This window comes from Neodiprion pinetum, chromosome 2 (assembly GCF_021155775.2).
Source record: "Neodiprion pinetum isolate iyNeoPine1 chromosome 2, iyNeoPine1.2, whole genome shotgun sequence".
Classification (NCBI taxonomy): domain Eukaryota; kingdom Metazoa; phylum Arthropoda; class Insecta; order Hymenoptera; family Diprionidae; genus Neodiprion; species Neodiprion pinetum.
The window spans coordinates 17,013,747-17,041,242 of NC_060233.1; the positions used below are offsets into that span (position 1 = coordinate 17,013,747).

At 34.7% G+C, this 27,496-nt stretch overlaps 5 protein-coding genes across 11 annotated transcripts; 2 read left to right on the forward strand and 3 right to left on the reverse strand.

Moving 5' to 3' along the window:
- Positions 1 to 78: 78 nt before the first annotated feature.
- On the forward strand, positions 79 to 3,531 carry LOC124211672 (cell division cycle 7-related protein kinase). Of its 2 annotated transcripts, none has more exons than XM_046610986.2 (9): positions 79 to 498; positions 912 to 1,131; positions 1,211 to 1,304; positions 1,412 to 1,554; positions 1,715 to 1,832; positions 2,607 to 2,787; positions 2,886 to 3,035; positions 3,166 to 3,293; positions 3,409 to 3,531. In XM_046610986.2, exons 1-9 carry the CDS (start codon positions 489 to 491, stop codon positions 3,529 to 3,531), a joined length of 1,167 nt encoding a protein of 388 aa, XP_046466942.1. In that variant the 5' UTR covers positions 79 to 488. The 2 variants fall into 2 exon arrangements, with proteins under 2 accessions (XP_046466942.1, XP_046466941.1); XM_046610985.2 differs by lacking the exon at positions 79 to 498 and adding an exon at positions 524 to 796.
- Positions 3,532 to 4,558: 1,027 nt separating this feature from the next.
- unc-45 (unc-45 myosin chaperone) lies at positions 4,559 to 8,135 on the reverse strand. Its single transcript, XM_046610984.2, has 2 exons — positions 7,232 to 8,135; positions 4,559 to 6,770 (listed from the first exon to the last, which is right to left on the reverse strand). The coding sequence occupies exons 1-2, from the start codon at positions 7,843 to 7,845 to the stop codon at positions 4,559 to 4,561; spliced, it is 2,826 nt and encodes a 941-aa protein (XP_046466940.1). The 5' UTR covers positions 7,846 to 8,135.
- Positions 8,136 to 8,310: 175 nt separating this feature from the next.
- Positions 8,311 to 13,791, forward strand: LOC124213204 (nonsense-mediated mRNA decay factor SMG9). 6 transcript variants are annotated; one of them, XM_046614247.2, is made up of 11 exons: positions 8,381 to 8,432; positions 8,670 to 8,833; positions 9,237 to 9,465; positions 9,551 to 9,591; positions 10,611 to 10,797; positions 10,956 to 11,252; positions 11,340 to 11,484; positions 11,647 to 11,767; positions 11,895 to 12,006; positions 12,099 to 12,222; positions 12,938 to 13,791. In XM_046614247.2, exons 3-10 carry the CDS (start codon positions 9,308 to 9,310, stop codon positions 12,175 to 12,177), a joined length of 1,140 nt encoding a protein of 379 aa, XP_046470203.1. In that variant the 5' UTR covers positions 8,381 to 8,432; positions 8,670 to 8,833; positions 9,237 to 9,307; the 3' UTR covers positions 12,178 to 12,222; positions 12,938 to 13,791. The 6 variants fall into 6 exon arrangements, with proteins under 6 accessions (XP_046470206.1, XP_046470203.1, XP_046470204.1 ...); XM_046614250.2 differs by lacking the exon at positions 8,670 to 8,833 and having other exon boundaries at positions 8,311 to 8,432; XM_046614248.2 differs by lacking the exons at positions 8,381 to 8,432; positions 8,670 to 8,833 and adding an exon at positions 8,468 to 8,617.
- NC2beta (negative cofactor 2beta) lies at positions 12,325 to 14,625 on the reverse strand. Its single transcript, XM_046614258.2, has 2 exons — positions 14,314 to 14,625; positions 12,325 to 13,123 (listed from the first exon to the last, which is right to left on the reverse strand). Coding segments are annotated over exons 1-2 (513 nt in total). The 5' UTR covers positions 14,316 to 14,625; the 3' UTR covers positions 12,325 to 12,612.
- Positions 14,626 to 16,183: 1,558 nt separating this feature from the next.
- LOC124213206 (N(4)-(Beta-N-acetylglucosaminyl)-L-asparaginase) lies at positions 16,184 to 26,140 on the reverse strand. Its single transcript, XM_046614253.2, has 5 exons — positions 25,855 to 26,140; positions 25,152 to 25,308; positions 18,138 to 18,363; positions 17,698 to 18,005; positions 16,184 to 16,649 (listed from the first exon to the last, which is right to left on the reverse strand). Exons 1-5 carry the CDS (start codon positions 25,988 to 25,990, stop codon positions 16,418 to 16,420), a joined length of 1,059 nt encoding a protein of 352 aa, XP_046470209.1. The 5' UTR covers positions 25,991 to 26,140; the 3' UTR covers positions 16,184 to 16,417.
- Positions 26,141 to 27,496: the final 1,356 nt, after the last annotated feature.

Sequence of the window (27,496 nt, forward strand, 5' to 3'; positions counted from 1 at the left end):
TCGAACCCTTAGAGCATATCACTTGATATCACTGATATATATATATATCAGTGGGTTATACATTCTCATCAACCACCTCCGTGAAGTTGGCCCCCCGAAGTTGTTATTTTTAAATCTAATTAATGCAATTCGTTTGAGAATCGTTTGAGAGGGTTTGAGAGTAAAGAAAAATCGTTTGAGAGTTAGTAGTTTTTCCGGAAAATTGATTTTAATTTTGGGTGTGAAGTTGGCCCCCATATTTTCTCCAACTTCACGGAGGTTCATCAACCGACGCAACTTGACAATGAGAGCCAAGCGGTTTAAGTTAGATTTAAATATAGCCGAATGGCGCTTCGATCAGCAGATTCACCACCATAAGCAATCACATATCCCTAAGTATTTCTTCCTTCTGGAAGGGAGAGCCAAGTTGTGACTATAAAACGAGGACCCCTCTGAGATTCATGGAGCCTTCATCAAGGCGTCCTTCATCCTTGATATAAGGAGAGACTATGAACACGGGTATACTACGATGTTAATTAAACTTTTCGGAGGTCGCGGATTTCTGAACACATGTACTCAAATGTGTCGATTATTCCATGAAAGTCGCAGTTCTATTCCATCAGGTAGCTTAAGATTGGCGCCAATATGTGAAGAGAATCCTTGTAGCATTAAATCTTGGTTGATCGTTACTTTTCAGATGGAATTTTTCCCTAAAAAAGTAGTCTGTGTAGTTGTCGGGACACTGAATTCTTGTGCGAAATTTTGACCATGAATATAGTATCTTCGGTTAATAATTCTGGTAACAACGTTGATGAAGGTGGTGCATCAAAATTGTCTTAATTATTTGTTTGCCTTTAACCATACAAGTATTACGTGTAAACGTAGTTTCAGTGATGGATCTTAAGCAAATGAATTTCTCTTTCCAACTCTAGAAAACGAGAAAGACAAAATTTCATATCTCATTCGAAAGCTGCCTGTTCTGGGAAACTTGTTTCACATACACGGTAAAATCGGGAAAGGGACATTCAGCTCTGTGTTTTTAGCCACTTTAAAGTCATCCACAAACCAGCGTAAATTTGCCATCAAACATCTTGTGCCTACGTGTCATCCGAGGAGAATTGAACGTGAGCTACAATGTTTGCAGGACATAGGGTACACCTGTTTCTATTTCCTGCTATATCGATCGCCTGCTTTTCTTTCAAAATGTCTATGACACTGAAATTCTTTGCAGAGGTACCGATTATGTTGTTGAGTTGGACTTGTGTCTGCGGAGTGCAGAATGCATCGTGTTCGTAATGCCGTATATGAAGCATGATAGGTTCGCTGTACGTAAATTATATACAAACAAGTATAAACTTATGATTTGAAAATGACGTATAAATAGGTCTCTTTTAATAACGTTGTTTCACTTAATGAGAGTTAGTATTTTTAGGAATATGTTCACGACATGACCGTTGATGAGACTAGAAACTATATGAAAGCGCTGCTGGTTGCCCTGCGGCGAGTACATAAGTTTAATATTATACACCGGGATGTAAAACCTAGTAATTTCCTCTACAATCGTGCTATGAAACAGTGAGTTATTTATTTCAACATCTAAGTGTGTGATATAGTAATTAAAAATTCCTGGTATTTATGTGGCTTTTATTTGCTGTGCATAAGATGTGTTTAAGAACTGGTCAAAAACTCGGTTCTATTGTTCTCAACATGTCAAGCTTGTGTTATCAAATTTTAGGTATCGACTAGTCGATTTTGGGCTAGCGCAGCAGTATACTACTGAAAGTAACACAAGTAGTCAGGCAGAAACATGTGTCATTGAATCTCAGCCAGGAAAAAGAAAAAGAAACGATGTGGTAGGAATGAACTTCTTTGATTGAAGCCAGTATAATTAAGCATGAACGGGTCACCATGTAAATCAACATTTAGAAGAAGATAAAAATCCATGTTAAAACCTCTAACAATGTTATTTGTCCCAGTAATGGTCTACACGTATGAAACGACACCCCTACCAAGCGATAGAACTGAATTTGAGCAAATTTAACCTACTTGAGCTTAGACGCCAACAATTTGAGAGAAGGTTTTATAATCAGAATGAATGAGCCAATACATAAATTCTGACAAAAATCACCAAGATCTAGTCATTTTCAACGTTTCAACTATTAAACCTTTTCTCAAATTGTCAACATCTTGTCGTGTGTTATTCGAATTTGCCCATATTTTTTTCAACTACATGGTGCAGATATAGTTTAATTCATCTTAATTATCATTCACGTGAATAACATTGCTGGAAATTTTTTAGATGGTTTTTTCTTCCTTCTTTTCCCAACTTTTGATTCAGGCAGCAGGACTATCTCATTTTTAATACGAAACGTATTGAGAAATCATGAAATTCAAGTTGGATATGTTAACGCAACGATCCATTTTTAGGAACAATCGTTATGTTGCAATTTTAGGACAGTTTAATATCCAGTAAACCGTAATCAAGCAAAACCAATCTCACATTCTGAAAACTCGAAACCTTCAGTCATAGTGAAGTTGTAAATCAATAATTTTTTTTCAACTCTTCAACCTGTTTGTTATTTCTGTATTATCTTGACAATTATTATCAGTTATTTCTTAATTGGCAGAATGACGAGACAGGTCCTGTAAAAAATACTGGCAAGCCTATAGATGTGCAATGCATATGCTATGGAAAACCTCGAATATGTTCTATCTGCCTATCAAAATCTGCTCAAACTGCCCCTCGTGCTGGTACGCCTGGATTTAGAGCACCGGAGGTGCTACTCAAGTTCCCTTCGCAAACGTCAGGTGAACACATTCAATTCATCCTTCGTCAATCCTTTGACATGATTCTAAAAATTGGTCAGTCAAGTACCGAAAATAAAAATGAAACACCTTATTTTTAGCAATTGATATTTGGGCCAGCGGTGTCATAATGCTTTGCATCCTGAGTGGAACTCACCCTTTTTTTCGTTCGCCAGATGACTGCACAGCCTTGGCTGAGATAACAACAATCTTTGGTTCGACCAAAATGCAACAATGTGCCAAAAAATTGGGTACTTTGCTTTATTTTCCGTTTTACTGTTTAATTAATTCACATCATACTTTGATCTAAAACGACTAAACACAGAACCAAATAGCTGGATAGCACTTTTATTTATAATACAATAATTTTTTTTTATGCAGGTAGAAAACTTACATTTAGCGAAAACATACCTGGAATTGATATTAAGTTGCTTTGTCAAAAATTACAAAAGAGAAATAGCCTTCATCGAGAGGAGGATCCCAACACTAGTTGTAGTAACAAGAATCAGGTATTTTCAAATGTTATTTTTCATTATTTTCACTTTCTTTATTTAACGCCGATGTGCTTCATTCTTTTTCTGTTTATATCATTATTAACAGTTCTTTTTTTTTTCTAATTTTAAGGAAAAAATTGATACTGCCTATCCTTCGGCAGCATATGATTTATTAATTAGGCTGCTCGATCCAGATCACTGTACAAGAATAACTGCGGAAGAAGCGATAAATCACACTTTTCTCGCAGACTAACCATTTGTATTTAATTACTTACGTGTCTCGTCAGAAATTCATTCCTGCAAATACTGTTACCTGATTTTAAACAACGAACATGTAATACGTTTCAACAATGTATAAAATTGGTCTCTAGTTGCCTGAGAATCACAGTGATGAAGTGTGATTTATACGATCTGCAAAGTTCATCTGATAATACGTGCCTTGTAAAACATCAATACAATTACGATGTGTTTGTTTGTTCAAATAATGTATATAGAGAATATTTTTATATTTATTATTAATATAAGTATTGACTTCTGTCGTGTACTATATAAATCAAAACTATACATAAGTTCGTTAAAATAAAAATTAATATATTTTATTTAAAATGCAAGTTTGCTAGTAATTTTAAAGAACAACTTTTCAAAAGTTGTCTTTTTGTATATAAAAGAGATGTATTGAATGGTTGAAAATTATTTAGCAATGTACTATCAATTTTGATATTTCGACAATTCCTATAACTCAATTTCGTCAGGTAAACACAATAGTCGTGTAGTAGGTATAAATATATTTTATTATAATATATTATCGAAATAAATACTGTACAAATTTTTTCCAACAATTTAAATTACAAAATTTTAACTTGCCAATATCCAAGTGCATTAATACTATGTTACAGTGTAAGTAAGAATGAACTTATAGAATTCTTAAGTATAAATCAAAATGATTGAACATTATCTAGTGCCAAAAATATTTTTAAGTACTTGAGTGCGTTCATCTAGAATCTTCAGAACAATGAATGATGATGTATGAAAATGTTGTGATATCAATAATAACTAAAATAATTTCTGATGTAAGAAAACGTCACACAGTTCCCACGAAAATAAAAACAAATGCATGTATGGATATAGAAAAACAAAATACAGGAACTTTTTTTGTGTCGTAATGATAATATCTGGGCAAATTGAAGACTGATTAGCAAGTAATCATGAATCGTGATCTGGTAAGTAACGAAACATGTGTAAAATAGCTTATAACACAAAGACTTTGTATAAAGTGCAGACTATTCGACAGCGGCAGAATCATCCAGATTGATATTACTGACGCCTTGAAGGTCTTCAATGTTTTTCTTAATCAATTCCCACTTGGCAGCAGTTTCCAAAGCCTTAGCGGCTAATTCCCGTATCGTCTTGTCCTCAACGGCCTCGGTTTTAGTCAGCGCCATTAAAATCTCCATGACGTCAGTCTCAATCAATTTAGCGGCGACATCCTTGGTGCTGGATATCATATTAAGCACCACAACGACGCCTCTGTGCTGGATACTCTTGTTCGGATTAGCCAGAAGGTAGTGAATAGACTCGAGCCAATTTTTCGAGTCGAATATCTTAGCGCAAGCTTTGGTGCTGTTTGCGGTCAGCATTGCCAGAGCACCAGCAGCAGCCATACTGGTCTCCTCATCCTCATCTTCGCACAAAATTACGAGATACTTGACCCTGTCATTGTCGCCTTCGTAAAACTTGAGCACCTCTGGAGACATCATAAGGTTGGTGATGACTTGAGTAGCGGCACGAGTCAGCATCACGTGATCCTCGTAGGCGTAGTGTTCGATCTTCTGAAATCCCCCTTCCTTGAAAATCCTGCATCTGACGCTCTCGCTGGTTCCGGCAAGATTGCAGAGCGCCATGAGCGCCTCGAAGTTCTCCAATGCGGAGCATTCCTGTTCCAATAGAGCGAGGAATGGCCTGATAACTTCCATTATTCGCTGCCCTGGAAATGCCACTTCTGGATTGATCGTTATTCCGATCCGTGCGAGAGCTTGAGCCGCCTGTTTCTTCCCCTTTGCTGTTCCTTGCAACGCCATGGGCAAGAGCGCTTTAGCACCTCCCTGCTGAACGACAATTCCTCTGAGCTCGACTTGGCTGCAGATCGCGTTGAACACCCGGCATATCAATTCCCTGCTATTGTGGCTCTCAGTTTTGGAGAGGCTGACCAGTGCTGTAGTGACACCTTCCTTGGCCAGAATGATCAGTCGATTATTGACGAAGTCCTCGTCATCAAGTTCGTGATCCTCGGGAATGTGATGTTTTGCAAACTTGGCAAGCTCCAGCATTTCCGGGATTATTTCCTGCTTGTCGTAAGCATTGCAGAGATTGACAAGAGTTGTCACAACGCCATAGATGACGGATTGATCCCCAGTTTGTGCCAACTCTATCATTGCTTTTATCGCAGGTTTGTCGCTGACTAATTTCTCCTTGACTTCGGCGTCAAAAGTCAGGTACGAAAGCCCCTCGACTGCCCATTTCCTCATATCTTTCTGCTTTGCTGGATTAACCAGAAACCGCCTACAGGCTTCAGCCAGTTTTTTTGTCGACCCATCGGCGAATGGTCTAATTGTCGCGTCAGAACCGCCAGAACTTCCCAGCTTACAGAGTCCGACAAGAGCTCGTACTTTTATAGAATCGTCTTTGGAAGTGTACAGTTTCTTGAGTATGTTTATACCCTGATTTATTATTGCAACAGCTTTGTCCTTCTTAGAAGCCGCGGCAATGATGCACTCGCAGGCAACTTTCTGCTGAAGAATGTCGTCTGTTCCAGCCATCACCAATATCATCTCCATTATCCCCTCCTTCGCTATCACCGTATTACCAACGTCAAGCGGACCAAGCAGCAGACAAGTTATAGCGACAACGACTCTCACTTTGGACTCAATGTCTGGAGTGATTAGCTTGTCTTTAATGAATTCGTCTATGGCGTTCATGAACTTTGCCTTCGCAGCGTCGTAGTACATGTTTTCATAGACGCGAGCCAGACAGACGGAGGTGATTGTACGGGTTGACGATGTTATTTCCATTGCCGATTCGTACTTGTACTCCTCGAGCTCACTGGCAACTTCCATTAGCCGCTGGAGGCCCCGGATCTCGATGAGCTGCTCCGCCCAGCTAAGAGTTGTGTAGTGTATATTCCGCATGATCAGTTCAATTATAGCATCTCTCGCCAGACCCGTAATCGTCCTGTTTGTTATACTGTAAACGAGGCATGTCAGCAGTGTGTCGATCTCCTTCTTGTACTTCTCGCAGAGCTCCTTGTTTGGTTTCGTATCCGGTTTATTGTCCATGCCGCTGAAGCTGTTTAGTACAACTTGCATACAGTGTTGTGCAGCATTTACCCTTTCCTCCTTCCTGCTGTTTATTATGTCCAGAAACCAAGGTATTCCCACATCTTGAAGGACCGCTTTGGTCCGATCCACATTGTCCTTGCAAAGTTCAGCGATTATCCTGCAAAATGCATTGAAAACGATCGTTTTAAACCGCAAACAAAGAATAATTTGGATAACGTTAATAGGCCAGTCTACGAACTTTCCATTCATATACATTTCCAGTTCAGAAAAGACATTATTAAATGCATTTTTATTTCAACTTCATTCATTCATCATAATAACTTACGAGGTTGAATTGATTAGGTTAAAGTAACAAAACATTGAGCATAATAATAAATAATTTTAAACTTCATTTGGTAACATTACCAAATATAGGTTTCTTAATGCTGTGTTATGGGTTACTGAATTTCAGACAATCTCAGAGTTATGAAATGATGAGATAGTTTTCTTAAAAATGCCTTGTTAAATCAACATTACGAACTTCAAACTCTCTCATAAAAGAGTAAAAAGCCAAAAAGCATTGAACAAGTATTTCAGTTAAAAATGTTCAGTTAACAATAAATAATTAACACGTCTCACCTAACACAGGCCAAGTTTATCTCGTCGTTTTTTTCCACCTTTAGTAGGGTGTGAATCTTCTTGACAACACCTTCATTGAACATTACTTCAGCACCCGCTTTTTCCCTGGCCAGTACCAGCAGGTTGTTCATTGAAGTTTCTCTGTTTTTGGTGTCAGTTTTCAGGTCAAAGGCCAAATTAAACATCTGCGAGACTTTGGTGTTGATTTGGGAATTTACCCTCAGTCTTTCCTGAACTATTTCATGAAGCCTTGCCAGGATGGGCTGTATCGTTTTGTTTGATGGGTCGACAGTTACCAGATTCCTGGCGTCTCTATATGCCTCTTCATATCTCTCCATAGCATCAAGGGCTTGGCATCTTCGGAATAGAGCTTTCGGATCGTTTGGACAAATTTCCAGAGCTTTGTCGCAATCCTGAATTGCTTTGGTGTATTCTTTCTGCTTGAGGTATACCGCCGCTCGATTTTTATGGCAAATACTTTTTTCAGAGCTGCACTGCTCAGCCAGAGATATCGCATTACTATAGCAGTTCTCCGCTTCTTTCCATTCACCGTTTTTGAACGCCTCATTACCCTTTTCCTTCCACTGTTGCGAACTCATTTCTGTTTTAGTCATGATAATTGATAATTCTCTGACGAATGAGGCGGTTATTCAATGTTTAATAGTCCGCGAGTAAGCACTTGATTCAACTTTGAGGTTCTGATTCTTATTAATATACTCTTCCCCTTAATGTTTGCTTCGGTTTGAACTAAATATAGATACTGTGATGCACTTATAAACACGAAAGAGAGAAAATTCTAGACGGCTTTTTCACCACACATACTAAATAATCTATTTTAAGGCTTCTCGAAAGCTTTGCTCGAAAGAACTGGGTGCAAGCAAAAATAACTTTGCTTATTATAGGTTAGTCTGGAAACATACCACACCGCATGCACCATGTATACGGTGTTCTTAAAATTCTAGCATCAACTTGTATTTCCAGCATACCCACTACGTGTTCAAAAAACCCAATAAACCCTACTTGAGCGATATTTGTGAACGCAGCTTGATATTGTTACTGCGACAACGCTGCAACAATGTCCGCAAATTTGTAATAAATCATTATATGTATATAACAACAATTATAATATTTTGCTCTTTGATTTAATAATGTATAAAACATATTAACAGCCGTTCTTCGGGCCTCGAAACAATTGTGCATGGTAATTGGTTAGACAGACACAAAAAGCAATATACCATCTTCTTTCTCTTTTTAATCCCAAATTACATATTCGGCTGGCTTTTCTTGTCTCTACTCTGTCTATTATTTACGGTTTAGTGTCTCCGTGCTATTGTTGTAATATTTCTATGGGTTTCACATTTCACATGTCAAAATACGTGTAAAATTGTGAGAATTGCTAATTACAGTATTTAATTTTTAACAAGTAATTCGTGTATAGGTTATATAGCGAGCAAAAGTTTGCTTTTCAAAAGGAGAAAAGCAAGATTATTAACAAGAGGGGAAAATTAGTATAACCTCAAAACATTAAACACTGTCGTAAATGTCAACCTATGTATAAAAATCAACTCGTCAAAGCGCTCCAGAATTTAGTCTGCCGTAATTGTAAGTTATAGTAACGAAATATTTAAATTATTAATCGGACCGAGAATATTTATCAAAAACAGCCTGAGATTATATATACACGTAGATATTGGTAGAAAAGTTTCATAGAGAAATTACATATTAATTTTCGTAACAGCGGTGTGACTATATTTTATTGAACTTGTTTGAGACAGGTAATTCAAAATTGTCCAATACTGTCATGGACATTATTAAATATTGACTGATTGATTGATTGATATTCATGTAATGAAATCAATTAAATTCATAATATTTACCTGAAGCCGTACAAATAGCTATCACATGCCCATATGACTAATTGTACAGGTGGTTGTACAAATATTTTTTAACCTAACCAATCAAATAGTCTCTTCGAATAACAAATTTGATGCTAATTTCTTTTCAGCCTTATCATCCTCACGTTTTGCAATCAGGTGAAACCGTGGTGAGATTGGCATTTAAAAACTTATTGCAAACATGAGTTCCCGTAAAACACTTTCTGCTTCAAAAGATATGGATAATAAGGACGGTGAAAATAGGGCACTGATCAAAGTTATCGATCGTCCAACATTTATATTAAAAACCCGAGAAGGAGAAAGCCGTGCAGTGTCTCCGAGTCAACGAAATGGCAGCAAGTATGTGTAATTAATTCTTGCAAGGAATTTGGCAATTATAAAATTAAATCTGTACAAAGATATTACTAACTTGTATTTATTTTAGAAAAGATACTGAATCTAATACTTCATCTAAATTGCCAGATAGTGAGTATTTGTTTAATCATCAAAAACGTACCGCCTAAGCAGGTTGACATGCAGAAATTGATTTAGAGACAACCAACATAACTGGCTGGAGAGAAAAATTGGCTGTCTCAGAATCAATTTCCGCATGTGTAAATATCAGTATGGCTAAAAAAAATGGGTTAATTTTGAAAATTTATATTTTGACAACCAATTATTCAACTAAATCTGATTAGGGTTTGTTTTATTATTATATTATAATTTAGTATTGTACCAAAGTTACACTCGCATCCCTTAAACACCCTGTACTACACGATCAATATTCTTTTTACGAATCGATTTATACGGTTACTGAGACAACACTCATTACTGTAAAAACAGTTAGTAGCTGACTTCAACAAGAGAGCAGTTGCGTATTGATATATTATTTTTAAGCAATTTATTTTTTGCCTTATTTCGTCGGTTTTTTTCATTTTGTTCTTGTCTCAGAAAACAATTTAATTCGTTATTCATGCAATCGTCAATTGCTCTTTTTAACAGTATGTAAAGTAAGCTTCATTGATATATTTTTTTTATTAGAATCAATCAATAGAAAGCATTGTTATTGATAATAATATCAATGGTATCGTTTGGTGACATGTTTGACCGTGACCATGATACCTCCATCTCATACGGCTCGGTTTATTTATTTCAAATTTGCAAACCGCATTCAACCAAAAGAAAGATCAACTATCTAAGAATACTGTCTTCAATATTGAGGTAAATTAGTGGAGCCGTTTGTTGAGATAATTGTGAACACTGCAAACCAAGTCACCATGCGAAATAGTTGACGTTATTGTCAATAACAATACTTTCCATCGATTGATTCTAATAAAAAAAGATGCAAATGAAGCGCCATCTACATACTTTCGAATAAAACAAAGGCCAATAAACTGAATAATTTGTTGTTGAAGTATAAATTCCCAAAATTCACTCACTTTTTCAGCCATCTCGTTTATACTCCCATAAAACGGTTTATTCATTAGTTGATACAATTTCTTCAGCTCGGCCGGCACTTTCCACCCGTCTTGAAATGACACACACCGTTAAGTTCATGGATGAAGGAATGCAACTTTTGGAAAGTCCTTTGGATTTTTTATACGATCAACAGGATTTTCTGGTTGTTGGATGTGTCGGAACCAGAGGAGTAGGAAAGTCGACAATAATGTCATTGTTGACCGCCAATTACATGTAACGTAGAACACGTTTAATGAGTTTTTGTTACTGAGAGAAGACTTTGTAGAGATCGATTGCTTCTTACCATTTCAATATACAGACATTAATGAACAAGATTATAATGCATAGAACGTTTGCTTCTCATTGATTAATCACGTACTACTTATTTTCAGGTCTGATGTTTTTCCAACACAAACGTTGTCGCATCACGAAAGTGGCTCGAATTGTACGTCTGGCGTAGATTTCTATGTGACTAAAAACCGAGTTATCTACTTGGACACTCAGCCTATATTATCTGGGGTGGCAATTGATCACTCTGGATTATACGAGCAAAAGAAAAATAACAACGATTTTGCAAACATAGAAAATAACGTGGAACTGCAATCCTTACAGTTAACATCGTTTCTGCTGTCTGTTTGTCACATTGTAATATTCATTCAGGACTGGTTTGTAGATCCCAATTTAATCAGGTATCTACTTTCTAACAGCTGAATTTATCTGATCCAAATTAATTAAGTACTTTATTTTACTGGTTTGCTTTGTTCGCTATACTTCAGATTCATTCAAACTGCCGAAATGCTGAAACCTTCTTCGGCGTCTGCTATGGATCAAGACTTTGTCGAATATTATCCACACATCCTCTTTCTGCACAATAAAGCTGAGTTACAGGATTTCATGCCTGATTCTATGAACATGATGAAAGTAAGATAGATTTAGTAACAAGTAGTAACGGATTTTTTTTTAGATAAAACCTCTCAAATTAGAGCTTGTATTTCCAGGAACTAGAGGATTATATCTTATCAGAAAAATATCATTTCCAAAAACATTTCTCACACATAATAAACCTTAGTTCTCAATTTCCAGGACTTTTATAACAAAGTATTTATAAACTCTAGACTGCTGACACACAGTGGATTAAATATGGCTTCATCCGTCGTTGATGGACTACTAAATTTATTCGTTATACCAGAAATTACAAACGAAGGTAAAAATCCAATTCAGATGAAAGCAGAAACGACTCGTATCTACATTTTGTATGAGTGTTGTACACAGTTTCCTGACTTCAATAACTTTGAATCGGCGAAGTGATTTTACTTAATCAATTGTTTCAGATGAGACAATCGTTCATGATAGTGCAGAAAAAATATCAGAAAAATTGCGTATGAGAATACATGGTATATCACGTAACAACATGACTTCAACTGTATTGACTGAAAAAAATTGGTTAGTACTAATTTGAGATACTCCGAGTTATATAGCAGACACTGAAGGTGAAGAATAGACATTGATCTCATATCTTTATTTACTAATTACAGGTACCATTATGCTTCCAAAATTATGGATACGATAAAGAAAAGTCATTTGTTTTCTGAATATGGGAGATTAATGCCGTGAAAACAACAATTTGGCAAAGTGGAATGAATGTAATCTTTCACAAAGGTAGGAACAAAAAATTTTAAATTTCATAAATATTCAATAGAAACGTTTACAAAAAAAAAAAACACTTCAAAGGTGTGGTTCGATTAAATTATCCAAAGAAAATAGGTATAATTAGGTTCACTTCTTTATTCTATCACATCATTCACATTTATTCATAAATAATGGTGGTAACGTATTCTAGGATACTCGGAATTATTTTCTTCTTCATTTCTTCTCTTTTTTTTTTTTACGCAATTTACATAGATAAATCATCAAAGATAAACCGTTAAGACAATAAGAAGTGAATTTCTCATTTACGCTGTTCACTTTTATTGGAAAAATCGATTCATAAGTAGAGGAACCAATCAATTTACTCATTAGACTTGCATTGTCTATTTTAATGGTAATAATTTAGGAGTAATCTTCCTGCTCACTATCCGGCTGTTGCATAGAAGCCATTTGGGCAACGGCTTGCAACTGTTGCCACTGCTGTTGTTCAGCAACGGCTTGTTCCTCGCGTGCTTTTGCGAAGAGCTCCTGTTGTTGTCGAAGAAGTTCCTCTTCTGGAATTCCAAGATTTTCGAGCCTTGTACTTTGGCGTCTTCGCTTCGCTGCCACAGCCTTACAATCTCGCAATACAGCTTCAGCTTCGGCGCTATAATCTCCAAACCCCAACTTTTCCAATGCTTGTAATATGTGCTCAGCATTAATTGTTTTCTTCTGCTGTTGGTTGCAGATATCGTTCGCTTCAGAGGATAATAAATGTATGAACTCAGTACAGCAGTTCAATATTAACTCCCTCGACTCGTTTGCTACTCGTATATGGGGTAGGATTTCTTTTATCATTTTATTTATCGACGCTCGAGGTAAAGTCAGCTCATCGTCTTCAGCTGGAGTCACTGTTGCCGAGGCCATTGGAACCCTGAAAATCGAGGATCAAACAACGTTCAATAACTTTAGCAAACCTATTAAAGAAATGCTTTGAAAGTGTGTGCCAAGAAACAATATACCTTTATTCGACAAGTGAGATGAACACCGACAATAAACAAATGTTTTCAGAAATGTATCGTTTCTCGTCTTGTAATCTAAAATAAGAGTCATTTTAGATGTAAATAATATGTATTCATTTGACGGCACTGCTTACATTGCAAATATACAAAGTCGATAACAGCTAAACCTTTAGGTAACAAGTGGGATTAAAATCTTTTGGCCATATTACTTTGTCAACTAGATTACAAGAATTGTTATGATGTTACAGGATAGTGGTGATAAATATTCTTCTTCACTGAACAGGAGTAGCGTTCACATCATTTCGACACAATGAAACAATACATCAGATGCGGACAGTCGACTGAATTAATCGAACAATCAAGAATCAATAAAAATCAAACTTGTACACTTTTTTTAATTTGTAGTTTCTGAGTAAAATGAATGCGGAAGTAACAAGTAAATGATCGATTGAACTATTGCAAATGAAATTAGATTTGCAGCTCGTCAGTTAAAGGAACTCTATGGTTTGTAGAACTATGAACAGGAAAAGAAATGTAAGAAATGTCTAAATATATTGCTAACAAATCAAGTTGCCTCTCACTTTTGTTGTAATTATTTCTCTCTAATCTTTGTTGTTTAAGCATACCAGGCGAATAAATAACAAAAGCAACAAATTTGTTTTACAATAAATTGAACCAATAAATGAATGACTAGCATTTAACCTTCAATAAATTTTTACCCAAAATATCATCTGCAAGCTGTTACAACGTTTCAACGATTACAGTCATTGCTGGTAGTCAAGGAGAAAGTAGAAAAAAAACACATCAAATGTAAGTGCTTGAATGTTAAAAATGAAATGAAACGTAACTGCTCGAATAAAACGCAAAAAGTAATCAACGAATTTCGAGAGGTGGTCAATATAAAAATCGAAAGCTTATTTAATCTGTTCAAATGAATTCCCTTCATATCACGATGAAAAAAATAACATTCCGATGTAATAATATGTCAGTAGTTAAGCGAATATATTTTCTTGTTTGGTGAAAAAAAAAAAACCACTAATTAAGTGAACGTGGAACGTTATTGATGATTTAGCATGGGATACTTTATTTATGAAACACGCACATATGACTAGTTACGTAGATCTGGAGGTTATCATACCACGGTTGCTCAACACAAATTCACCGATAATACATCTTGGGACATCATAAATAAAAATACAGCGCCATCATTAGTTTTCGCAAGTTATTAAGTACGGTGTAAAGTTTATATCAATTGGATTCGGATTATGTTCTGAGATTGTAAATGAAACCAATTAAGCAATTCGGATTTTTAAACGCCAAACAACCACAGTTTGTGTAAGAAGTCAGGTGTCCTACAGCGCATGCTACAGCGCAGCTTTTCGGACAAACCAATGGAAACGTTCCGCTAGTTGGCATCACACAAGAGGTTAATTCAAAACTGTTAAAAGATTTTGAGGTAGATTAGAACTATTTTCAGTTTCACGATGACAACGGCACGTTTCTAACGTTTTGCCCGCGATAGTTATTGGTTATGAAGAACACCTTTTGCCGACGTGGTCAGCTACTTGGTTCGTAATACGCGAAACTGCTAATACCCCCAAACCCGGCCAGACCCTGCAAACTGTTACGAAAAAAAACCCAGAGTTATAAGTCTTTATACCATATCACGGCCTTATAGACAGGTCTGGGCACTCCGGTTGTAAAACCGTGCTCGAAAATGAAGCCGATGTTGTGAATTTTCGCCGCTAGCGCTAGTGAGGGAGAGGCCTACTTAGTACGCATACACCGGCCTCGGAGATTGCAGCGCTCCGATCTTTGGTGCACAAATTGAGAAACACAGGCTTCAAGACAGTCACGCTGCGTTATATAGGATGGGGCTTGGAGTGCCCTCAGTGGACCCAATTAATCAGCGCCATTTGCAATTTTGACGGGTCCGTTTCGAAGCGGGTAATTCAAATCTAAAACTAACCAGCTTCACGCGAATATTGTTCGATGGCGACGGTAAAATAAAACAAAAGTGCGGTAAACGGTAAAGCCTAGTGCCTAATACTAAGAAAAAAGTTAGTGAATTAATAAAAATGGTGAAGTACTTGTACGGTGGGAAAAGTTCAAGTCACAAGCGAACTAATCACAGGTTCACTTTTGCGCTTGCTTCAAATTGTTACTAACGTTTCAAGTCGCCTATTTGTAAGTAACGAATTTTATTGTGCCGATTTATTTTTTACTTTCCAAGGTTTTATAATGTGTTTGATCACTGATACTAATAAATTTACTACCTATATATTACTAAAATAAATGAATTCCATTAATGCTAAAGAGATACATAAATAAAGCTCAAAAGTCAGAAATTATATTTCCATCGTCCGTAGCCAATATCCTTTTTCTTATCGGAATTCTATTTATCGGCATTTTTTAACCCGAAATACAGGCCTTTTTAAAAAAAATCGCGTTTATTGGTTAATCAAAAACCCCAAGCTTGCCCTTTCCTCTGACCCCCCCCCCCCCCCCGCAGCTTACCTGCCTTCTGATGGTTCCACTCTGTAGCACGTAGAAAGCACGAGAAAGAGTCCACTATCCAGTCTACATAGAGATCAGTGATGGTGATACAATTAAGGTGCGCAAAAAATATAAAATTCAGGCATGGGGTGGTCGAGAAATCGTTAGCCCGATCGTTAAAAGATAAAAATAAATACGACTACATTTTTTGCCTGCAACTACAGCATCTGATGTCCTGAGAATTGAGATACATACACGTATACATACAATAAGTAGGTCTAGTATTGACTAGAATCAGTCACAATTTTTGCAAAAATCAAAACAGTTACCTTTTTTTTGCATTTTTTAGTTCATGACAACTTTCTGGTAATTGTGCTGATAAATTAGCTCCGATTGAGCCTTAGTTTCCGTCTCACAAGTAAAATCCGGTTGTTCTACCTTCGCTCATTTCATGATACTTATCAAGAAACAAAACGTTGCCATTTGTGCACCAACTTTATTATTATCAGATTCTTACAGTACTTGTTATTAGGAAAATTATATTAAAAACCTTTGCATAGAAACACTTTGAATATTAGAAAATCAGTAATTTATCGCAAAAGATTCGAATTCAGTGACATTCTATTATTTGCATGCATCGCAATATTTTTCTTTTTGTCCGTAGAAAAAGCAGTATTGCAAGGCTAATATAGGCATGGAGCATGAGTGAATCAGATCTCAATACATCGAACGTGATTCAAAGTGGGTTCACCGAGAAGAGGATTACTCGCGTAAAATGGAAATTTTTCCATCCCATTGCAGGCGGCTCCGTACGCGCCATCCTTATTAAGAGCAATAACTCCACCAACGAATTTTGGATAATGCTGAGCTATGCGACGAACTGCTGTCTCAGCAGCATGGCTTGGAGCCGCTCCGCGGCGCATTTCTTCCACTGCTAGGAAGCTGAAAAACGGAAGTTATTCATAAACCAAGGCGCAGATTAAAACTATCATGATTAAATAAAGTAATCAATCAATATAATGAATTGCATCAAGACAAGCAATGCTTGTATTGAATTCTCGTCTGATCAATAACAATAATATTACATGAATCATCTGCAGAACACATGTCTACGTTTCTCAAAGGGACATATACACCTCTGAAAAAGTAATATAGAAAAGAGCTATTGTGTCAAAATAAAATGTTTTGATTTGATCAATTCACACCCACCTTTATTATAACAGATTACTGATACTTTACAGTAACATTCATTAAGACCAAAAGGAAAAAAAGTGGTTGTTATAGCATACCCACTGCATCCATGCATCAACAACTTCTGAAATGTCTTGGGAGTATTTAACAATCATGCGATTTCATAGAAAACGAACAATATCCAAACAATTTAATTTTTCAACCTATAACTTCTAAGTTGTTTTTTGCAGGGTTTGGAATAATTTTGAGTAAAAAAAGTATACTTCACTCTAAAGTATATAATTCCGTTCATATTTGTAGATGTCATTGGTTTGCACCAAAGTCGCGTGATTATAGAATATTCTCACTAAATTTCCGAAGGTTAAGATATATGATGTAATGGGTAACCTGCCGAAAATGTTTATGTGATAAACCATAAGATGTTATGACCGAAATCAACATTTAATTTATTACATGATTTATCTAGTAAAAAACGAATCACAAAAACGCGAATTATCAGCTATACTAGATCAAAAATCATATAGGCAACTGTAGATCATGTATTAATTACACGTCGATTTCGGTCACAACATTATATGATTTAAGACACGGACATTTTCAGTAAGGTACACTACGAGGACGATTTTTTCTTTCTTTGACTTCAGCTCCGCGAGATATAATTACGTGAATCTCTAATTTTCAGAAATTCTATTATAAAATACTCTCAGCTGTTATATCAAAACTGAGTTAATCAAATATTCCATTTCGTGACAAGAGCCTTTTGAATATTATTTTCTTTTAAGGTATATATGTCCCCAACCTGGGAAGAAAGCGCATCATAACATCTCCGTCTCCTGTTCCAGCGGCAGCCCCAACTTCTTGGTCAGCATAAGAACCAGCCCCTGGAATTGGAGAGTCTCCAATGCGCCCAGGAATCTTGTTTTTCGCTCCATTTGTAGATGTACCAGCAGCAATGTTTCCATTGATATCAATTGCAATCATGCCAATAGTGTCATGGTTACTTTCGTCGATAGCTTTATTCGACTTTTTAGGCTGGCTGCTGCTTCCAATTTCATTTGGTGTCAACTTATATGGGCCACAATAGTGCTTAGGATCTGGTGAAACATTCTGAAATAAAATGAAAGTAATTTTTTGAGTATTGATGTCAGGTTTAGTAGAAAAATGCTGTATCATTACTGCTTTTTCTCAAATTGTGTAATATCACATTATTGTAGTTACTGAATAGCTTTTCCAACAAACCTTCCAAAAGTTTGGCTGACAGTTGTTGGCCTTCCATTTCAACCACATATTCTTAGACTCAGGTGTTTGTAGGTCTTCTTCAATAAAGCCCATTTTGACTGCAAAGTCAGTGGCCAGTTTACCTGATAATAAAGTATGTTCTGTATGATCTAGAACTTTACGAGCGACTGAAATAGCATTTTTTATTCTTCGCAGGCCACCAACCGCACCGACATCCATTTTGACGCTAGAAGCAGACAAGTGGAACACTGAGGTTAAGAGTCAAATTCTCCTGATTTAAAAGAATACTATACTCAATCTGTATCGTCTGAGGAAAATTTCACTCTTTTTTACCATTATCAAGGTCTACATATCAGTAATGCTAAAATACCACATTCATCAAAATGCTACATCTAATCCCGAACAACAATATACAAAAACTTTTTTGTTTCTAGCGAGAATAAGACTTACAATAAGTGGTAATTCAATTGCATGAATACATTCTTTGGCATTATCATTGCACAAAACAAAGTTTCTTTTTGACCTTCGTAATCAGTACTACATGTAGAATTGCACTGACTATGGTATTTTCACATCAATGGTGCATAGGCTTTGATAGTAGTCAGAATAAGTTACATTTAATACAATTATACTCTTACTCTTACGGACGAATGGGCTGTACTATCACCGTCGAAAGTTAGGAAGAGATAAAAAAATCATTTAAAAAATCTTCAGCAGTGTTATTTGTGGTAATAAGATGATGATCATGAATGAAACAATATTCCTATTATATGAGAAAAATAGTTCTGAGCATACTCGAATAAGACCAGCAAAGATATCAATGATTTGAGAAAGGTTTATTAATTAGAATGTTCGAAATCATTGAACTGTGGTACTCTTGATTCGATTCTAATATTTTTGCGCTTTGTTTATGTGTAGTTACAACGTATTTTCAGAATAGATTCAGAGATTTTGGTTCATATGGTACGACAAACGTTCATCACACTTACATTTACAGATTATTACTGTAATGTAAGTAATAAATTAAGATTTCTTGAATATTTTCCACATAATCTGTGGGAATCTGATCAATGAGCAAAATGAACCTAAAACCTTTACAATCAGATCAAAAACACTATAGTTTAACCGTTTTGAACATTCCAAGTGTAAAACCTTTTCTCGAATTGTTGATATCTTAATCCTCCACGGAACCCGTTTTTTACTGCTTCCGTCGAACCACTAGTCTTTTATGTCATGTCCTATTTTTCTGTACGTTACAGGTTTTTTAAACATCTGAAAAAGTTCATGGATACTCCCTAGTGTCTACTGTATGTTCCAATCGTTTTTAGAATGAAATGTATGAAGACTTTTTCAATAATAATCGGAATTCACACTATAACTTCCAAAAACAAGAAATGAATTTCGTTAAAAAAAATATATATCTGCAGTTGTGGATGTAAAAGAGGGAGTGTGGTTTTATGCAATTAATATTAAAGTAGTTTATTAAAGTATAATAACTATTTACATAATGAACAGTGCGGCATGTCCTATTAACAAGGAGTCCAGGAGTAGAGAGGGTTAGATTGAATCTTGGCGCATACGGTCCCGCGCGAGCTCGTCTCGCTACGCAAAACTATCGCTGGCCAATAGATGGCTCGTCAAGTTTCATTCTGGCCATTAATCAAGATTATGAATTTGTCTATATATTACAACACGCCTCCTTAAATTTATAATCTTGATTCTAACATAATTAGCATTACTTTGGAACTTTTAAATCACTCTGAGTTCTTCTCGATTCTTTATAAATTTTATCTTATCTAGACTCCTAGTTAGCATATCCGCTATATTTGAATTTGACTCTATTTTTACAATGTCAATTACTCCATTTTCATAATTTTCATTTATATAACGATATTGCACCTCGATGTGCTTTGAGTTTTTTGTAAAATTTCCAAACTTTGCTATCGCGATTGCGCCTGAATTACCTTCATATATTTTTATCGGTTTATCAAACTTTACATTAAACATTTCGCTTAACAAATTTCTAACGAACAATATTTCTGTTGTTGCTTCTGACATAGCAGTATATTCTGCAAAAGTTGAACATTTTGTTTCTGTACTCTGTTTATGAGTTTTCCAGAAAATCAAGTTTCCATACAATCTTATTACAAAACCCGTTGTAGATTTTCTATCTACATTATCTCCTGCGTAATCAGAATCTACCATGCAATCTAATATTTCACAATTTATAGTATTGTAATATGTTAGTTTGAAACCTTTGGTCTTATACAAATACTTTAGAATTCTCATTGCATATTTGAAATGTGTTTGGTCGAAACAACTTTGATATCGACTCAAATAGTTTACACTGAAAGCTATATCTGGCCTTGTGCCTGTGCTGATATACAATAATTCGCTGATTAAATTTCTATATTTTATATTTTCATTGATTTCATTTGCTTGTTCTAATTTAAGATTTGTCTCCATTGGAGTATCGTATAACTTAGAATTTTCTAAATTGTATTTTACAGCCAATGATTAAATATGTTCCTTGACTTAAAGTCATTTTACCCTTATCTTTGTTATAATCAATATTTATTCCGATATAATTTTTAATCTTTCCTAAATCTTTCATTACAAATTTTTCCATTAGACTAGCTTTAACTTTGTTTATTTCTTTTTTATCTTTGCAACAGATCAAAAGATCATCTACAAATACTAATATATATATTGGATCTTTGCTTGTATTTTTGCTTATATTTTTCACATATAAACAGTAATCATAATTACTTCTTACAAAATTTAATTTTTCTATAAACTTATTGAAACAGTCATACCAAGCTCTTGGACTTTCTTTTAGACCATAGAGTGCCTTTTGCAATTTACAAACTTTATTGTCCCCTGTTTCGTAACCTTTTGGTTCGTTTATATACACATCTGATTTTACATCGCCATTTAAAAAGGCTGTTTCAACATCCATTTGTTCAATAAATAGATTATTTTTGCAGCTGTATGACAATAAAATTTTCAATGTTTGCATTCGACCCACTGGTGAATAAACATTTTCAGTGTATTCCCTTTATTGGAATCCTCTTGCAACTAATCTTGCTTTATAAACATTATTATCTTTCCTTTTATAGACCCATTTGACATCAATTACTTTTTTATCTTTTGGTCTTTCAACAATTTTCCATGTATTATTTTTCTTTAAACTATCTATTTCAGAATCCATTGCTATTTTCCATTTTTTACTATCACTGGAGTTTAACGCCTCCTCGAAAGTATTTGGTACATTTGCATCAACATAATGAACATAAATAAAATGTGATACAGGATTTCCGTATCTGTTTATAGGACTTTTATTTCTGTGTGATGTTCTTTTTACTGTTGCATTTTCATCACTTTCACTTTCAATATCATTTTGATTTGAATTAATTCTAGTTCTATTACTTCTACTTTCCTCGAGAGGATGAGTAGAAAGTAAGGGATTGTTTTAATTTGAATCATTTTCATTGATTCCAAACGCTTCCTGATCTGAGGTTTTAGATTCGCTATTTTCCGAATCGTTATCGCTTTCTTCATCAAGTTTTTCCAAACATATTATTTTAGTATTTTCTTCAACAATTTGTATATATCTAGCATTGATTACTGTATTATTTACTAGAACTCTATATCCATTTTCAATATATCCTACTAGTACGCCTAATTGTGCTTTGTCGTCCCATTTACTTTTTCTTAAAGCTTCCGGAATTCTAACAAAAACTCGACATCCATAAATTTTCAAATTTGTTACATTTGGTTTATTCTTTTTAAATATTTCATAGGGAGTTTTATTCTCCTCCGTATTTGCAATTGTACGATTTTTTAAATATGCTACTGTTTTCATAATTTCTGGCCAATACCTTCTATGTATTTTGGCTTCTCGCATTAGACATCTACCTATGTCCATTGCAGATCTATTATATCTTTCCGCTACTCCATTTAATTCATGGACGTAGGGTGGACATGGTAACAATTCAATTCCTTTGGATTTAACAAAATCATAAATTTCGCGATTTAAGTATTCTTTGCCATTATCACAGCGTAATTTCTTTATTTTTTTATTAAATTTATTTTCTACCAAATTTACGAATTCTTTTAGACAACTCGCTGTTTCTGATTTATTTTTAATACAAAAGCTTCTTGTGCATTTGCTATAATCATCTACAAATGTTAAAAAATATTTTTCTCCACCGTAGCCAATCGTGCTATGTGGACCATTTAGATCTATATGAATTAGTTCTAGGATTTCACTAGTTTTTGTTCTGTTATTTTCAAATGGTACATTAGGCATTTTGCTCTCTATACAATTTGCACATTTCATATCAGTGTTTTCGATTTTATTCGGTAATCCATCAACTAATTTTTCCTTCACTAATTTGTTTAAATATTGAAAATTTACATGACCTAATGCTCTATGCCATTTCTCTTTATCAGTAATTTTTATGGAATTTACATACGTTGTATTATTTTTTCCTTTTGAAATAAAACTTTTCAAAGTGTATAAATTATCTACTTTGTTTGCAACAGCTACTAACTGTCTTGATTCATTATAAATTTTGGCACTTTCATTTTTAGCTAGTATTGTATAATATGTTGTTATCTTAGAAAAACTTAATAAATTTTGTCTTATACCTTCAACGTAATATACATTCTTTAAATCAATTTGTACCTGATTATAATAATTTTTTAGAAAAATTTTAATATTTCCAATTTTTGTAGCTTTCAAATTTTTTCCATCTGGCATTTTAACATCAATTGGAATTTTCAAATCCACATAATCATAAAAGAATTTATCATTTTTTATAATATGGTCTGTACAACCACTATCTAGTAACCAACTTATTTCGGTATAATTTTCGTTGAAACTTGTTACATGATTTACCTGCCTCATTTTATAATATCTAAGTTTTTCTCTGTTGACGTTGTAGTCCGCTGCTTTTGGTTTGCATACCTCTGTTGACCAAGTCTCCGATGAGTAGTTGCCCTGTTGATTGCTGGAATAGTCTTCTCTGGATTGACTTTGTCCTCTGCCTCGACCTCGGTGATTTCCACCTCTGTAATAGCCTCGCTGTTGACTTCGCTGTCCTTGATTGACTTGAGAACCTCTGCCTCTGTTGTTGTGTTGTCCCTTTTTACAGTCTTTCTTGTGATGACCTGGTATACCACAGTTGTAGCACTTATCTATTGTTTTTGCACCGAATGTGCTGACATTGCTTTTATTGTTTGTGTCGTTCGAATTCAAATTCTTCTCCTTTATTTTGGACTTCAAGTAATCAACGGTTCTTTGCTCTTCTGGTATTACATCAAGAAAGTCGCCAATATAACTGTAGCTTGGTGGCAAAGCTTTGATCAAATATCTCATTTTTTTTGATTCGTCTATCTTTCCTCCAGCTGCTTTAAATTCATTTGTTAATTTTTCAAACTCTACAAAAAATTCTTCTATTGACTGGTAATTTGTCAATCTAATATCATCGATTTTTCCTCTGCACATTATTTCCAGTGCTGTTGATTATGTCGTATACATTTTATCAAATCTTGTCATCATTTCTAATGCTGTTTTGCATTCACCAACGTATCTTAATTGTTTATCAGAGATTGAGCTGACTATTAGCGTTCTTGCTTTTAAATCCATTTCTATCCAATCTTCTTCTTTATTTTTAAACTTATTGGTGATATTACTAACTGCTGAATCTTTACACCTTTTGTATTCCAGTAATAACATTATTCTGATTTTCCAACTTGAATAATTTGCCCCGTCAAAAATGGGTATCATAATATCTTCCATCTTAACTTGCTTAGCCATTTTCGATTCACTTATACTTATATTTTCGTATATTAAATTTTCAGAATAACAACTTTCTTAGCTTTTTCCAAATACACTTGACGAATTTGATTTCTTGTTTGATTTTCTAACTTAATATCTTTGACTTTTAATTCGTGTTCTCGATTCACTATCTGTTTTATCCACGAAAACATGTGTTTTATTTCAAAATGAATTTAATCTATACTCGCGCTTCATCACTTATTTCACAGTTCTTTCCATTTTTAGTTAAATTAACACTTTATCTTCTTGGTTGCGCGTATATTCTTTTACTTTAAATTTAAACCACAAACCACGCTCTGCTACCATGTGGATATAAAAGAGGGAGTGTGGTTTTATGCAATTAATATTAAAGTAGTTTATTAAAGTATAATAACTATTTACATAATGAACAGTGCGGCATGTAAATAATATAGCAGTAAATAAATATCAAGAAGAAATACTGTCAGGTTTTTAAGTTCAGACAGTGACATTTCAGAAAAATATAGTTTCATTTGCGCGGCTTGAAAAAGTATATTTACATAATCATTCGAATATGAGGTAATTTTCATTAGCATCCTGACTATCGGAAATATGCTCTTCAGTTTCCTCTCCATATGCTATACCTTATATTTCGAAGAATATTTTCATAAATGGCACCGTATTTATGTAAGTAACTCAAGAAACCTTGATTGATAAACACTTGAAAATAGTCGAAAAAATTGAACAAATAAAATTTACTTACTATTGCAAAACACTAACACCATGGAACTCCTGAGTCTTTCAGGGCACACAATCAATTTGCACTTTCTACTAGTTAACAAAAAACTGCCGGACTTGGTCATCTCTTGGCTTTCGATTCCCTACTACCAATAACTTTTTTTAGAGAGTGGGGCCATCAGCCCTTCTTGCATTTTGGAGATATTTAAGGATAAAATTTGGGTTATACCTCAAAAGACCCAGGATTACTGTGGAGGATTAACTAGTGTTATTCGAATTTGATTAGAATCATTTCAACTACATACTAAGGATGTAGTTTTATTTACATTCATCATCATTGATACAATAATTTTGCTAGGCGTTTATTAAATATTTTCTCTCTTTTTCGAATTTTTTATTCAGACTTTCATTCATTCTAAAATCAGTGAATAATATGCTAATGATCAATATTTATACCAAAATATCATAATCACCCATCCATTATCATTGCGTCCAACGTTGTCTCACCCATCTCGTCGGGACTCCCGCCAAATCCAACTGTCGTCCGGCATTGAAGCTGCTCGCACAAACTGCATGCTATTTCTATAGCATCTAGCGAGCTACGTTTTTTTGTGTACAGAATATTCCATGCTGAAAATAAAGTAAGATTATGGTTATTTCATGGATGTATTTCCCCTAATAAGAGTTTAAGATAAGACACTGGGAAAGTCCTGTTTATTGTTTGTTAAGATGCATTGCATTACATTGATACTGCATTATAGGATAAATATAACTTGAAAGTATTTTATCATTGCAGTATAATCGTTGCAGCCCAAAAATCAACAAAGCAAATCTTTGTTAGAGATGTTTATTAAACTTTTGAGTCATATGGGATTTTTCAAAAAAAGGGTAGAAACTAACTTAAAACCGATGAATTACAATAATGTGAAGATAAATGATTAGAATGCCAATTATTAATATTCACCAACAACACAAACATATTTACATTTGTCAAGATAAACATAAAACGTAAAATTTCAAGTCGAATTTCACAGTGCTGTTACACTATTTGGAGAAAAGTTTTATTCTGAAACAATTAGAAGCGAATAATGAATAAAAAAGCACAAAATTCAAGTATAAGTAAGTCTTAATGTAACGTAAAATTCAAGTAAGAAATTTCTTCATCGTTGGTTGTACCTTTGTCTGTGGCGTTCCAGTAATCCCATGTTGTTACAACGAGTGGAGTGGTTTTAGTAAATGTTTGAATCGAATTCGCCGGTAAGCAACCCGTAGCTACTATTAGTGTTGTAATAAACAAATTCAAAATTCTCATTATGAAAATGTCTCGATGCGATCGTATTTCAAAAAGGAATTGCTCGAATCGTGTGTGACATTCAAGGAATTCACATCACCTCTGCCGTTACTGTTGTTTCAGCACGACAAACATGCCGTATGGATAAGGATGAACAGGGATTAAACATGATAAACATACGATTGCGATTCAATTGTCAGTTCTGATTGGCTTATTTGACACGATTTACAGATCTTCATTACGAATGTAGTTGTGTACTCTGTTTTAAAATACATGCTGTTTGTCCAATGATAACTGTGGTTCAATCAAGTTGAATAACCATAGAGATAATAACAAATGGAGTGGGCAAGATGCAGGGGTTAGCATAGTACAAAGGTTGTGCGAATAAAAAGGGAAAGCAAATTGAAGTATACCTCCATCTATCCTTGTTGCATATACATTTACACATGCGCAGAAGAGAATCAGAATGACAGACTATTCAAAACTGCTTACGTTAATGTTGCAATTTTTCATTTTTAACTTTATTCAATTTTCTAAAAAGGTAGGTAGGGGTACTACCTTGATTTTTTGTCTTTGTTTTTATCACTAACTGGCTGTATCATTCACTTACCCACTCTATTTGTTGTTATCTCTATTTATATAGATAATTCTGGCTCGTTGACTAAAGTCGTTGACTGAAAACTGTTATTTTCCATAAACGCCCGCCTCAATCTCCGGTGAACCCTCCGAGAAATATGCAGCATAGAAAAATTGATGTGTACATAATCACCTAAACAGCACATTAATTTTTATTATGATCACACTTGTTTCATTAGAATATTACATAATGCGATACAATATTTATTCCGTGTGAATTGTATTTATAGAATATTAAATAACTTGATACGATACATATACCGTGTATAATTCTATTTTGGTGTGGACAGATTTCATCATTGACTGACTACTCTTACCGATTGAATTATTTTTGCATTGAAGCAGAATTTTCTGCATTTTATACTATAGAATCGGTAGTTAAAGATACTTTTTTGAGTAATATATTTGGTAATTTTTACTAATTTTATCCAGTCTTACTGGAGCGCATCGGCATCTTTTTGTTTCGCTACAATTTCGAATTCACCGCTCGTCCACATAACCTACAAGTCAGATGCATCGTTGTGTTTCCAGTTTTAACGAAAACTATGAAGGAGCAAATTGCGAGGTTTGCGGGGAAATTATTAGATTATTCGCACCTCAATTCGTCTAAGAGATATATTAAGGTAATTCGGCCATAATTCGCCTTGAGAAAACCCTCTTTTCATTTGTTTCTGATTCATTCGCAAACAATGCAGAAGCAATTTATCAAAATAATACAGTAACAAGGAGTAATTAAGATAATATATAGGAGTAATTAAGGAGCAGCTCAAAGCTCATCCCTTAGAGCATGTACAGTATAAGGTTTATCCTGTTTCGGTGGCATAAAGAACGTCTGGGCACCAATATTTGTTTGAATATGGCGCCACTTTACTGGAAATGTTACCCACTCAC

Bases quoted from the DNA above. Each gene is read 5' to 3' on its own strand.
- LOC124213206 (XM_046614253.2), bottom strand. From the start codon at position 25,990: ATGAGAATTTTGAATTTGTTTATTACAACACTAATAGTAGCTACGGGT. The intron at 25,309-25,854 runs GTACAACCAACG...CTTTATTTTCAG, and splicing joins CTGGAACGCCACAGACAAAG to CATGGAATATTCTGTACACA. The intron at 16,650-17,697 runs GTTGGGGACATA...TCCGTTTTTCAG, and splicing joins ATGATGCGCTTTCTTCCCAG to CTTCCTAGCAGTGGAAGAAA.
- unc-45 (XM_046610984.2), bottom strand. From the start codon at position 7,845: ATGACTAAAACAGAAATGAGTTCGCAACAGTGGAAGGAAAAGGGTAAT. The intron at 6,771-7,231 runs GTGAGACGTGTT...TGCATTTTGCAG, and splicing joins ATAAACTTGGCCTGTGTTAG to GATAATCGCTGAACTTTGCA.
- LOC124213204 (XM_046614250.2), top strand. From the start codon at position 9,308: ATGAGTTCCCGTAAAACACTTTCTGCTTCAAAAGATATGGATAATAAG. The intron at 9,466-9,550 runs GTATGTGTAATT...TATTTATTTTAG, and splicing joins AGTCAACGAAATGGCAGCAA to AAAAGATACTGAATCTAATA. The intron at 10,798-10,955 runs GTAACGTAGAAC...ACTTATTTTCAG, and splicing joins TTGTTGACCGCCAATTACAT to GTCTGATGTTTTTCCAACAC.
- LOC124211672 (XM_046610985.2), top strand. From the start codon at position 748: ATGAATATAGTATCTTCGGTTAATAATTCTGGTAACAACGTTGATGAA. The intron at 2,788-2,885 runs GTGAACACATTC...CCTTATTTTTAG, and splicing joins GTTCCCTTCGCAAACGTCAG to CAATTGATATTTGGGCCAGC. The intron at 3,036-3,165 runs GTACTTTGCTTT...TTTTTTATGCAG, and splicing joins ACAATGTGCCAAAAAATTGG to GTAGAAAACTTACATTTAGC.